Source organism: Ooceraea biroi, chromosome 1, assembly GCF_003672135.1.
Source record: "Ooceraea biroi isolate clonal line C1 chromosome 1, Obir_v5.4, whole genome shotgun sequence".
Classification (NCBI taxonomy): domain Eukaryota; kingdom Metazoa; phylum Arthropoda; class Insecta; order Hymenoptera; family Formicidae; genus Ooceraea; species Ooceraea biroi.
This window is the reverse complement of record NC_039506.1, coordinates 17,277,921-17,291,760: the sequence shown is the minus strand read 5'-3', so window position 1 is coordinate 17,291,760 and position 13,840 is coordinate 17,277,921. Positions and strand designations below refer to the sequence as shown.

The 13,840-nt window shown below is 45.0% G+C and overlaps 2 protein-coding genes across 8 annotated transcripts; one reads left to right on the top strand and one right to left on the bottom strand.

The window, feature by feature from the left end:
• Positions 1 to 3,820: 3,820 nt before the first annotated feature.
• LOC105274976 (zinc finger-containing ubiquitin peptidase 1) lies at positions 3,821 to 11,328 on the top strand. Of its 7 annotated transcripts, none has more exons than XR_003406455.1 (10): positions 4,056 to 4,075; positions 5,921 to 6,160; positions 6,872 to 7,155; positions 7,229 to 7,532; positions 7,625 to 8,055; positions 8,130 to 8,532; positions 8,603 to 8,730; positions 8,793 to 9,016; positions 9,124 to 9,796; positions 9,914 to 11,328. XR_003406455.1 is itself a non-coding variant. In XM_020030262.2 (9 exons), the coding sequence occupies exons 1-9, from the start codon at positions 4,056 to 4,058 to the stop codon at positions 9,166 to 9,168; spliced, it is 2,079 nt and encodes a 692-aa protein (XP_019885821.1). In that variant the 5' UTR covers positions 3,825 to 4,055; the 3' UTR covers positions 9,169 to 11,328. The 7 variants fall into 7 exon arrangements, 1 of the variants encoding a protein (XP_019885821.1); XR_003406456.1 differs by having other exon boundaries at positions 9,124 to 9,801; XR_003406460.1 differs by having other exon boundaries at positions 9,124 to 10,036; positions 11,091 to 11,328.
• Positions 11,329 to 11,494: 166 nt separating this feature from the next.
• Positions 11,495 to 12,303, bottom strand: LOC105274975 (cytochrome c oxidase copper chaperone). The gene is made up of 2 exons (XM_011331504.3): positions 12,113 to 12,303; positions 11,495 to 11,877 (listed from the first exon to the last, which is right to left on the bottom strand). The coding sequence occupies exons 1-2, from the start codon at positions 12,211 to 12,213 to the stop codon at positions 11,793 to 11,795; spliced, it is 186 nt and encodes a 61-aa protein (XP_011329806.1). The 5' UTR covers positions 12,214 to 12,303; the 3' UTR covers positions 11,495 to 11,792.
• Between the last annotated feature and the right edge of the window lie 1,537 nt (positions 12,304 to 13,840).

Genomic DNA, 13,840 nt, shown 5'->3' with positions numbered 1-13,840 from the left:
CATCCCTTAATCGCACGTTCTGGCAGCTCTTTGTTACGTGCGCAAATAGAGAAGTGCGTTTAGATACGAACGTTTCTCTTCCCGTAAAATTAGTTTTATGATAGAGAACGAGATGTCTAGTACATTTTCTTCTTTTTCTTCAATTTTTTGACTTTTAAGAAATCGGAAATAGGAGTTGGGAGATAATAAACGCATGATTGAAAGATTTGATGCGTTCGTTTTTTCAGGTCCAATCTATCGAGAGTTTTCTCGGAGGGCGCGCACTCAGGAAGATACGGACGGAAGATACGAATTGGTAGAGACGCGAGAGAGCGCGTAATGGACCACTTGACCGTGCACTCATTCTCCAACTGCAGCAGCGTCTCTTCTTCAAGTACTCGCTCATCCCGGGACCGACAGGTCAGACGAAAATCAGTCCGCGGTCATAAATCTAATGTCGTTGCGGCCCATTACCCCATGGTTTCGAGTGGCATCGTATTCCGAGAAGGAGAGAACCCGATAACCCAGGGACTTCCGCCGATAACGCGACGATACGACGCGAAGTAAGTCTCCGTAATACATTTCTGATACTCGGCATCGATGCTGCAGACGACCTCCTACGCTCGTAATCTGTGCGCTTATGGACGTCGATCGTGTAAAGTGTCTGTGCACGAATGTGTTATGTCCGTGAGATACGATTATTGCCATTATTATTTGTAACGTATTCCTGTGACAAGATTATTAATTAACCGAACAAATCCATCGTCGTATCGTTGCATTTGAGAGAACGGGAACGACTCAATTAAATATTGTGGCAAGATTTTGTCGAACCGCATAGCTCGCGTTTCTCCGAGCTGCCTGATTTATCACGCGGTCGGAGATTGGAGGATCATCCATTTTTTATCGATATCTCGTAGCAGCCAACGGGTATCCGAAAACGCGTTCGCCGTCGTCTCCGGATATTTGATTGACTGATCGGAGCGGATTCCCTCGGAACGTTTGTAATTTATTAATTTATTCCATCGATAAATCGCCTTCAATCCGCACGTGGGCAGCGGACGACCGGTTCCCGGTATCTTTGTCTCTCTTTCTCTCCCGGTCGTCGCTATCCTTCTCCCTTTCTCTCCACTTAATCTCGTCTCCTTCTGTCTCTATTGCTCCCGCTCGGTCCCTTTAAAGAAAGGCCGTTATTCTGCTGCCGATATAAATAACAACAGCACGGTGTGTCATTTGCATGCGTTGCACAATTGGCGGCTATTGCGTAAAAAATGAATTAACCCAGCAGGTACTAATTTCAAGTAAATTAAGTTTAAAATACGGTTTTATACCGCCAACTCATCTCTCTCCATCTTCGTGGTGATCTTGTTGGTTACACACCTTTGCATAATACCGTTCAATTATCCTCGTAACAAGGACATTTTTCATAGACGTACACAGTGTACGCAGAGAATAATATCGAGCGTATTCTTGGTACTGTTTAACATTCAAGCATTCTTTCGAATCACTCTTCATCTTTCCGGGATTCGAAGATGGTAAGAGATGACTGCAGCGTCTAAAGTCCGCTCTCCAGCAGCCGTGTAAAGCAAACGCGCGACCAGTTCCGCGATCGAAGTTCTCCGTCCGAGACACGTCCGCTATGTTAATCGCGAACGATCGTATAAATATTCAAACGTTGCTGGACCGCAGCACGATGGACCTCCATGCCTTATCTGAGTACATCCACTGCTATCTGTCGCGCATAGATAATTAACGATGAATAACAGCGTACAAATCAGCGGGCCTGCTCGCGTCGATCAACGATCGACGCATGCAAGAATGTGAGCGATCCCTCGGGCGATCCCACGGTGTCTGCTCAAAATTAAACGATTTAATTGGCCATTAAATCGCGACAGACCGACAATCATGGCAAAAATTACTGCTACTAATTTTTTCCGCTTGTGTAAATTACGGATCTAATGACGGCCTTCAAGACTATCGGCTGAAACATCTGTTTTCGGGAATTCGACGTGTGATCGTCTGACTGTTCGAGCTCATCGAAATTTCACGGATTCTCGCATACGTTATCACCTTGATAGAGACATCTGAGAAAGAGAGAGGATCCGAGGATGTATTTCAATTATCCACCTGAGATTCGAGCGTCCTGCCAAAAATCCTCTCGCGAATGCCAATTCCGGGGAAACCAGTTTTGCCGATCGCCGAATGGCCGAAAAACGTGATCGGAGTTGCCACAAGTGCATACCGGTTTAACCTTGGATCCAAGTACCATCAGGATCTTTATTCCCGTGCGGGAGGATACGGTGAGCAGGTAATTTGCGAGATACAATTTCGAGCGTAAAATTATTGTCTTAACATTTAAAGCCTGGACAACATTTTTCAGGCATTGTACAGATGCATCGTCGTTTCGTCACGTTGCTCTCGTCGTGCGTCTATTTATTCTCGCCGGACCAACATCCTCTCGATGAGGTTCTTTGTATCGGAGCGACCTAATACCAGGAACACAGTCCGGCAGCGCGATCTCCGCCGGACTTGGTTTAACTCGCTCAAGTACTCAGAATGGTTATTAATTATCTCGTGCAGACGTCGGCTAATTGGACGGCGTCGTATGCATTCAGTGGACGAGACGAGCGAGATGCGAATTTTGATTTATCGTGAACCAAAGGCAAAGCCCGCGGACGATTATCACGGCGTTCACCATGCAAACGAAATAATAAAACGCACGATGAAAAAACAGTAATAAGAACCTCATAAAAATTTTAGCAACTTAAAAAATGATTAAACATTTATTCGGTGGTACTCTCCAAGAAGTTACGTCGCGATCTAAAATTCGACGTTCGATTTCACAGGAAATCGAGCCAACACGAATTCTTCTTGAGCAATTCCAACTCATTTATTTTTCAGGACGGGAAAGACGGACTGACACCAGGGAGAAAGGAGCAAACGGTTCGCTGAACGCTCATATCCTGCACCAGTCGTCGGCTGCATGTCAATGAGGCTGCTGAGGCACGAGCTGGGGTTGTCGGCGCGAGCGTCAACGAGCGGACGGTCGACGAGCGAGTGAACCGTGAGAAATTGAATTCCTCGTGCGAATTTGTCGCACGTTGCGATCGCGAGCGGAATCCCGAGCATTGATTCACGTTTCGCATCCATCACGATGCATCGCTCGTTCGCGAGGCGTCAGCGCGACGGTTGCGTCCGCGAAAACTAAGGGTGCCGCGTTCGGGCGACGCGCCAACCATGCGGATCTACCAACGGCGGCTCGCGCGTTGCATTCTGCAATTTGGATAATGCACGCCGTCACGCGGCCCTTCTCTTACGCGCCGACTTGTCATTATGGAAAGCTCGGGCGTGGAAAGACAATGCGAGAGCGATTAGAAGAATTGGAACGCACGATAATGAGCGCGCCTTTCTTGGTACCGGAGATCACAGTGCACAAGTGCGCGGTACCGTTTATCCCGTTGTAATTGTCCTCTTGTCGAAAGAGTTCGGAAGAAGCGCGAGCAAACTCTCGGTCACTCATCTCGCGTGTCTTTTACCGAAGGATCAAGTGACGTGAAGAGGGTAGTTAAGATTCAGAATCCAGTTTGGACCTCTAGAAATATATCAGCAAGCGTATTTTAATATATCGTGATTTTTTCTCTACATATTTCCCCATTATTGGAGAAATTGTGGTGCATTATAATCGATTAACTAAGATATTTGTAAAATTATTTTCAGATTTTTATTTTTATACAATTATATGATCGATATCGTCGCGGGTACCACATGTTGGCATTCTTACAAGTCATCTCTCGTGAAACAACCCGTGTTACCGACAGTGTTTTAAGAGGGTGAAGAGTGGCGCTTCGAGCATCGTTAGGGGTGGCGTCGGAGCGACTGGTGCGATCAGCGGACACACTGTCACGGGGTGACAGCGGCGGGCGGCGGGCACTCTTCGCGCAAGGAAAAGCGAGTCGTAAATTCGTCCGGACGAAACGACCGTGATACCCGTCATATGGAGAACGGAGTGGCGCGTTAGGGTGACCGGTGATCCCGCTTCCGCGGGTCAAGAGCGAGGGCCTACCACGAGGAGAGCGCGAATGATCGATCCGACAGTTCGGTGAGTGAGTGAGCGGACAGGTGAGCGATTATTGAAAGAGTGCCGCGAAGAAGGGAGGAAGAAAGAGAGGAAGGAAGAAAGGAAGGCAAGTAGGAAGCGAACGAGGCGGACGAGCGACTTCCGAGTGCACGCGTACTCGAGAGAGAGGCTCGAAAATGGGTCAACCCAACCCGGCAGCGACCGTTTTCTCGCGCGAGTCACTCGGTGGCCTAGTTTCGTCGAGGGCGAGCAAATAAAAAGAATCGCGACGCGACTCTCCCTCCACCAGCAGCGACGTTACGCGCGTGTCATCGTTGTCGTCGTCGTCGTCGTCATCGTCGTCACCCTCGACGACGCTTCTAATCGCGAAACGGTGTTCTCTCCGTCGCGGGAAAAAAATTATGGACTCTCACAGACTTCCTGCTGGCCTTCGGTTGGCGAGAGTCCATTGATTGACTCGCCACCCCAACGTCGCGATACGGCGGCATTAAATACGGCTGATAGTCGAGTCTGTGAGGGTGAAATCGCCGAGGTGAGAGAAGTCACATTTGCAGGTGCAAGGTTCGACTGACGGATGCAAATGGTGCTTGCAGCAAAACACATTCTGACAAATTCGCTTCGACTGACGAAGCAACGGACACGCTAAAATATAACGCATTTGATCGCCGTTAAACTTTGTGACTCTGACGAGAAATAAAGATCCGGAAAGACATCTCTTTAGGACAGATGCTCCCGCTGCATAGTTGCTATATTGCCATCGCAACTTCACGGTCGCGCAAAAGGATGCACCTGGTTCGATTTCCCACGAGAAAAGGGAAATGTCGAGCGACATCGCCACGGTGAAATTATTCGAATGCTTGTTTGCCCGCAAGGATCAAGAAAAAGGATCTTTCAAAATATCGTCAAAATTTAATTAAAACGAGCTTTGGCGAGAGTGCTTCCGGAATTGAATTATACCGATAGTGTAGAATGTGGAGAGTCATATCGAGATTAGTGTGTGCCCCGTTCCTTTCTCGCAAATTGAATCCTTTTATTAAATTCAAACTAAAATTTTATCTATGTAGAAAAGCAGATTCAATCAATGAGATTGTATTAGATTAACTGATTAAAATTGATTTGTCGCGATTCTGGATGATATAAGCGAGTGGCCCAGAAATCGCGGATTCACTCGTTGCATAATACTATCCTGAACTCATATCGATTGCCGGAGGAAGTTAATTGAAATCGCAGACGCAACGTCAAATTATCTGCCGTGAAATATCCACGTGTGTTAATCCAAGTGTCATAATGTATCTACAAATTAGTCAGAATTTGCGATGTCATCCTCGTGCTCGTCACGAGCGTTTAATCGTAAAAAGAATCTTCCTTCGGAATTCGAAAACATTTTCCATCTAGTTTCTCTTTCGCGATACACTATCTTAAAAATATAGAAATGTGTAAAATAAATAATAGACAAAATTAAGGAGACCAAACCTAGTTAAATAATTTTATTGGATTTTGATTTCAATTTCAAGTTATAATATTGGAAATATCATTATTGCAAATGCAATAAATTATTAATTTCTATACAAGGTATGTATACATATTTCTATAGTGATTCATTAACATTACTGATCTCAATATGATTAATCTGATAATCTAACAATAAGAGCTTCCGATTTGCGAGCAAATGCTGGCAAATGGTATTTGCGTAAAGATTACGTTACTCCGTCAACATCCTTTTACTATTTACAAACTTGCTGCTAATCCCGTCTATTCACGTTCTCGGACAGTCGATATTAATTTTATGACCGCCGCGGCGGTGGGCTTGACATCAATGCTCTTGTTTAATTCGGACGATTAAATTATATTAATATTCTGACGAAGGATCGGGAAGGCCGCTACCTCGGATACGCTGAAAATGGCGTCCAGCAAACCACCGGAGATGAATTACACATGCGAGATCTGCGGCCTGGAAGGCTTCAACGACGAGGAGATGCGCTCGCACATGGTGCAGTATCACCTCCAGGGTGCCGCCAACTGCCCCTTCTGCGATTTAGGCGAGATCTCGCCCACAGAGATGCTGGTCCACGTCAACAGCGCTCACCTGGATTACCTGACCCCGAGGTACGCTCTCTCGACGGACAGATATTATTCATAGACGTACTTCTTTTAGACTTTACACTGCATTTCTTCGCATCTCTACGATAATATCGCAGCGAAGTGGAATAGAAAAGAATTCCTCTTTTAACTCGTATTAATCTTGCAATTATTCTTCTCAACGGCAATCACTTTTCACTATCCAGTTTTACTCGACTTCTGCGCGACTGCTTTTTTATAGAAATAGATCGTTATTCGCTTCTACTCCGCATTAAAGAGCGCAAAATAGTACTAATAAATTAAATAGATTAATACGAGTTGAAAGAAATTTATTCCAAAATGGAATAAATCAAAAGTTATGTATTTTTGTATTCATTCAAAAAGCTTGAATAAATACACATCCAATTATGAAATGTAAAATGTAAAAGACATACAGTCGAACCAAAGCGTTTTCCGACCCTCATTTACGATCGAGCGCGTCCAGGTGCACTCGCATAGATTTGAAAAAAAGCTAGGGAACTCATTCTGTTGAATCAAGGAGGGAGATTTCCAAGGGATTCGTACAATTGTCGGCAAAACCGGATCCGCTCGGTCGTGCGACGAGCACCGAAGAAGCAGATGTGATATTCACGTTTAAACTTGTGTGTAAACAGCGATCGATACTCTGAACTACCGATCGCGGATCATATCGTGGTATTATGGATCAACAGTCTCATGATTGATTACGTGTTTGTACAGCACTCCGGAAAACGATATGATGGCGTTCATCGACGACGACTCGCTGATGGAGGAGCACAACAGGCGCGACGAGTGCCGGGCGCCCTCGCCGTCCATGTCCCTGCGACCACCTTATCTGCAGAACGGCTGGGGAAATTCTGCGGGACAACGTATCAAGCAGCAGCAGCAACAGCAGCAGCAGCAGCAGCAGCAGCAGCTTTCGTCGAGAAAATCCGACGCTCAAATCGCGAATCCCAACATGAATAATAACAACAATAACAACAACAGCAACAATGCGAATACCGGTAAAACTTTAGATTCAGATTGATTTGATTCGCGAGACTGCGAGAAGTGAACACGTGACTTGTCTTTTTCTAGTGTTGGAAGGTGCAGCGGGTCAAGGTTCGCCACTGCGTTCTGGCCTAAATCTGCAGTTGCGCTCGCACGCCACCCCGAAACTTCCAGTGCAGGAGTGCCCGATGTGCCCGTACAGTTCCGACAGCCCCCTGAGGCTGGAAGAGCATATCAATCGCCAACACTTTGATCTCACCTCGCCGTCCTTCCCGCCGGAATCACCACCGACGCGGGACGGAGTCTTCAACTGCCCTCTTTGCGTTACGTCTTTTCCGAATTCTTCTGATCTTGAGTTACACGTGAATATCGAGCACAAGGATATACTAAGGTGCGATATATTTATTTCACATTGCGACATGCACTTTTGCGGCTCCGCAAATTCACGTGGTGCACACAGAATAAGCGATTTATTTTCGACAGCCCTGCGAACGGGACAGCCTCGCGGTCCGACGTGGCTACTGTCGGCAGCGACTCGACGCCCGCCTGTCCAGTATGTCTTAGTACATTATTTAAGAATAATGACGACCTAATGGCACACATCGAAGAGCATTTCAACAAGAAGAGCACGCCGTCGCCCGTGACACCGGACGTGTCGACCGACAGGCTACTCGCAAAGGACATGGAGAGAAGAGAGAAAGAAGTGCGGAAGCTGCGTGAGCAACGCGAGTTTGAGATGTTGCGGGCGCAGTACGGCATGGACAATCAGGGTAATTTCCGGGAGCAGAGCGTCACCAATATGCAGCGAGCTGTTTACGCGGGCGAAATGTCGGTGGCTGACTTCTTCGAGAGGCAAATCGAGCTGAGGGTCGCCGAGAGCAGCGGCATCGACGACGGCAGCTCTTGCACACGCGGTAAGGCAATTTGATATGAAAGAAACATTAGCTTCCGCTATCCGTATAAACTATTCACGGTCGTCCCTTCGCAGGGCTGGTCCCGAAAGTATGTGCCATCAGCCAGGCTTGCAGCAACGTAGTGAACACCTGGATGTGTTCGACCGTGGACCATTACGCGTCGACTTACGGCGACAAGGGCTGGGGTTGCGGCTACAGGAACATGCAGATGTTAATCTCGTCTCTCTTGCAGCACACAGGGTACAACGAGCTAGTTTACAAGGCGTGGAGTTCCGGCGCCGGTGGCAACGGCTCCACGGAGAACCCGCTGCGCAGCTCCATGCCGTCGATCTCACGACTGCAGAAGATGATCGAGTGGGCGTGGACGCAGGGCTTTGACATTCAGGGTGCGGAGCAGCTCGGCGGTAAACTGGTTAACACTAGGAAGTGGATCGGCGCCACGGAGGTATTCACGCTGCTGTCTAGTTTGAGGATAAAGTAAGTTCCATGATCTCGGCCGGTCGCCAAATCATACGACGCACACTTTTCTCTCCCTGACTTCGTACAGGTGCCAGCTGGTGGACTTTCATAGACCTACCAGCGCGGACGGCGGCCACCCCGAGCTGTTCAACTGGGTCATGCAGTACTTTCAACGGTGTGACGACTTCAAACCACCCCTTTACCTTCAGCATCAAGGTAGGCGTTTTACTCTGCGCGTCTTTAAGTATCGCTGACGCATGATCCAATGTTGCTTTCAGGGCACAGCAGAACGATAATGGGTGTAGAGCAGTTGAGGGACGGCTCGATAACCATGCTGGTGCTGGATCCGAGTCATAGCCCGGCGCAAATGGCGCATTTCAACAGCACGAGCAGCGCAACCGGCGCGATGAGGCTCGTACGAAAGTCCACCGCAGCAATGAAGGCGAGACAGTACCAAGTTGTGGCTGTAACCGGTACCATGGACACAGAAGCGCAGTACCAGGTGATATAGACACCGTTAAATCTCTAAATATAGACGCCTCGTTACTTATTGATGGCGCACGCACTCAACTCACTTTACTTTACGTATTCTTTGTTTTCTGTTTGCAGCAAAGTAAGGTATTACGATCAATGCGCGTGCCTCAAGACAGGTGAGAGTTGCTGGTTCGAGAAACGATCGAGCTACGCGCGAAGACTATAGACTACTGCCTGAAACCAATCTTATCCGGCATCCTTGAAATTACGCGACCGCGATATCCTATGTTCTCTACCACTAACAGACTTATTCCATTGTAGTAGTTGCAGATCGTATTATTTAACAATATATTCTTACATCTCTAATCGTTAACGGTGGACTGACTCCTTGTGAATCGTTGTGTCCGCGCGGAGCTGACATTTCAAATATCAAAAGGGAAGCTGTTCTCTCGACGGACTGCTGCTCGAGCAACTCTTTTCCGAACGCAGGAAGACCTTATCTTCAACAACAGAGAAGATCGAAGATTCGTTGTATTCGAGGAATGCAAAAGTCTTGGTCCTTTTTCGTGTCGGAAAGTCCATTGGCTTAAATGAGACGTTTTATTTATTATAATTATATTGTCTTCATTTTCCATAATATTTCGCCAACGTTCGTCTAATCTGCCCAGAACGTAGCTCGTCTTCCAAGATCGAAATCATCAAATTGAAAACTTGTTTGCGAACCACCCTTTTGCGCTTCGCTCGGATGGAGAACAGCCTTCGTACATCTTTTGCACGTTTTCTACCAGTTTGAGCTTCTTCAATAATCGTAAAGTATAAGATATTCTTCTTGTTCATCCAATATTCGTTATTTTAATTAATGAAAGCAAGTCGAAGAGAGTTATTCACGTTTAATAATAATATCGTCATCTTTGCGATATTGCAGTTGCAGACCATCAGCAAGTCAATCTTTTAGATAAGAGCCAAGACTTTTGTGCTCGTCCGATACGTGCATGCGAATTTCTGCGGGGACAACTATCAGATTGAGACAACAAAATGTCCGATGAAAGTTAGTGTTAAAATCGATCGTCATTTCTTGTCCAAAAATGTTCTGCTCAATTTTCGTCGCACCGAACAGGCTGTGCTAACCCTTAGTCGACCAATCGTCTTGTGCCGATCGGTTGCATCACCGAAAAAGCCGTGGCAGAGCTTGGAAAACGAGACTTTTTCGTAGATGTGATGCTGTTATCAATACGATGCTAATCACACACATACGTCTGAAAAACCGGACGCACTCTTGGAAACGCTCCAGAATCAACTCGGTGTTCCCAGCACTTATCTCGTTCCACATTCTACACAATTTGTGACATGGATTTTCCATCAAAGTGTCGTCGACTTTTAGTCAATATAAAAAGTGCCGAGAGCTACACATATGGTATAAAATATACATTACGACAAATTTTATATAATAATACGAGAGATATTCTTTGACGCATTTTCATTGCTAAAAGCGCTTCTATGTGAAAGGAGAGTCTGGAGTGTCTGCAAAAGTGACTAAAAGTCGCATTTTCATATATATTATATATACATATATATTATATTATACACACACACACACACACACACACACACACACACACACACACGTATTATACACATCTGCACACTCTCCGTTATATCGTACTTCACTTGCCCACACATAAAGTACAACTACTTTCGTATTAATTACAGATATTCTATTTAATTATCCAATCGACTCTTAGGCTACTTATGTCTAGCTCGTAAGTCCAAACGCGATGCTGTGAACGAGAAGATAGTTGAAGAAGAGAAACAAAAAAAGAGTCCATTTATTTGTTATTTGTATTATACACTGGACGCAAGAGTTACGTGACGATTAGTAAAAGTTCTTATTATTATCAAATATTTCATAAATTGTACTGATATATATATATATATATATATATATATATATATATATATCTAAGATCTATTTATTATAGTTAAAGAATATATTTGCGACCATTCGAGAGATGTGGACGCGGCGCCCGCGGGCGCCACGTTCGTTGTTTTATAGCTTCGATATTTATGGTGCACCACAGTCGAATGTAAGTTTTGTCTTTCAGCCCAGTAGGACCACGTCGCAATAACGTTACTGAGATATCTGAGATACTAATTGCAAAAATCGTCGGACGACGACGAGTCATTATTACAGTACTGGATTTCGCCATATATGTCGACTTAAGAATCTGTTCATTATTTGGAGTGTTCAGGGAAACCAAGCTGTGGAATTGTTATGCAGGAGTAAAACCTTCGCATTAGCCACACATCAAATTAAAATATATGCTTTGTTAGAATTCCCAATACGCTTTCTTTTTTACTCTCGTTCCCTGCTATGAGGTCGCAGAAGTCGAAGATAACAAAAACTATTGCTTCAGAAAGCAGAAAGAAATGAGCAGAATGACTGATGACTATGAAGAAGAAAATTAAGTGAAAGGAAAGACCTGGGAAAGGTAAAGTGAAACAAGTCTCACTGGAAAACTTATTGCGAACTTTATTTTTCCTGAGCGATCATTGTTATGTACAGTGCTCTTCGAAGCATGTTCGAAATGAAATGAAAGTCATTAAATTAATGTACTAAACTCTCACTTGGAGAGAATCATCACTTGCTTTTTAGCTCTCATTATAGCTAAGAATATCGATTCACAGAGAGATATATGTACACAGGCATGTAGATGCCTACAACCACTCGCAGAGTTCTTCGCAGAGAGTATGGTCTTTGGTTTATCAAAAGTCTCTCTAGTAACGAGGGATCACTTTCGTGCACTTTATATCTTAAATCCCATTGATCGCATACAAGCTTTATGTGCCTCTATAAGGTCGCCGCAATTTTCTTCGCCATTTTCTATGATACTGGAAACATCAAACGTGATCTTACGATATCAGACAACTACATAAATGTCAATGAAGAAATTCAATCTTCTTTATTGATTTCATACATGTATCGATAATTTCAGCAGAAATGCAATCGCTGTCATGTGCAATGACAGTCATGTACAAAAGATGAAGAAACTATTTTTATTGACACGTGACAAGATGATTCAACCAGCACAACTATTTCGAAATATGCAATTCATAATTTACTAACCATGCGTCTCTCGCTTTCTTCGTTTCAGGACAAGCGCAGCAAGGCTTTAGCTTCTTCTGCTCCTCTGGCTTGGACTCTACTTTCGCCGCGGTGTTTCCCATTTTTATTAACTTTAACCGAAAAGAACTACGCAAATCGCACGCAATTACACGGTTATGTGAGGACAACCGGGATGCTGGAGACTTGCGAGCGCCACTTAGCAACGGCTGCCTGCAACAGCTCGACCGCAGAAATACTGTCTACTAGGTGCCAGTCTAATCGTTGCCTGCAAGTATCTGACTCAGGTATCAAGACTACTTTAGCGATGATCAATAAAGAAGAAATTTGCTTATCGAAATAGGTTTTTGTACTTTTTCATTGCACAGAAGAAATTATATTATAAAATTGATTGAAGAAGCAGCATTGGTGAGTAGATAAAAAAACAAATTTATTAATTATTTATCGAAAAATTTGCAGAAATTTTTAATTATCTCTCTCATATTATGTATCTTAATCGGATGAAATGCAATGTGTCTAACATGGAATATTATTTGTGATTTCAATTTGATGCAATTTTATTACTTCAGTATCTGTCGAAAGAGATCTTTCTTTCTCATACGGGATTCCCCAGGACATTTCGACAATATTCGCATGCCAGCACGTAGCACACCTTACGTGGCACAAGACCTGAATAGCATACGAGTTATTATCCATTTATTTGCGTGCAACTTCAACAAAACTCCATCGACAATGCCTGCAAGATTCTTTAATCAGCTTGGACAATGACGTGTCTCACTGATTCGAACATTATACGGGGCAGGAAATACTTCGACGTTCTTCGTCTCTTTGAAAGTCTTCAGTATTTTCAGCATTCCAGACTGTTGGAGAACGCGAAAAGTGGCACAAAACACATTCAGGAATTACTTCAGCTAGTAGATATCTTTGGCACAGTTTTCGACTACTGCGTTTTCATTTTTATCCACCGCATCGGATATCGAAACCTTGAAAGGCAGATGGTGTCGGGACGATGTGATTACGTAGCAGGTGTATAGCTCTGGACGCGCGCGCGACAGGTGAACGGTAGGAGACGGCTTTAATTCCTGCCTGTGCCCAAGATTGCTGCCACATTTCTGGAAAGCCATAGCCCGACAGAGAGCCCAGCGAGTTACATACTATCTTAGCGCATTCCAATAGATATCAACTTAATCTTACGGAATTTCAGTTAAATCGAGACGGACTGACAGAGATCCAAATCCGGTCTCCTCAGTTATAGCATTTCTGACTTCTTTCATCGAAAGCATTGAGCCTGCGGATTAATATCGATATCACAAAGGCCAGCGCAACCATCCCGGGACCAGCCGGGATTTCATCATCCGGGTGCGAGCTGAACCGCGATAAAATTTATTTCGGACACCGATGCGATGGAGAACGCGCGCGGAATACGCGATCGATCGAACGTGTCCCGGTATTGATCGTTCGTTTGCACGCACGTGTAATCGATGGGAATGAATCGCTTCTTATGCTTGCCGCGCGTGAAGCACTCGGCTCCTTCGGTTTTTCCCAGGATGAGGTGATTTCCGAGCCGCGTGGTGTCCTCTCTCTTTGTATAAAAGTCGATGAATAATTTCGCCGAATGAATACTGATACGCCGAGTTCTGCGCTCGTGTCGTGCACACCTCAATCTCGCGTATATCTCTGTTCCTTCACGATGAGAACACCAGCCAGCGAGGAAAAACGAAAGGATCCAGC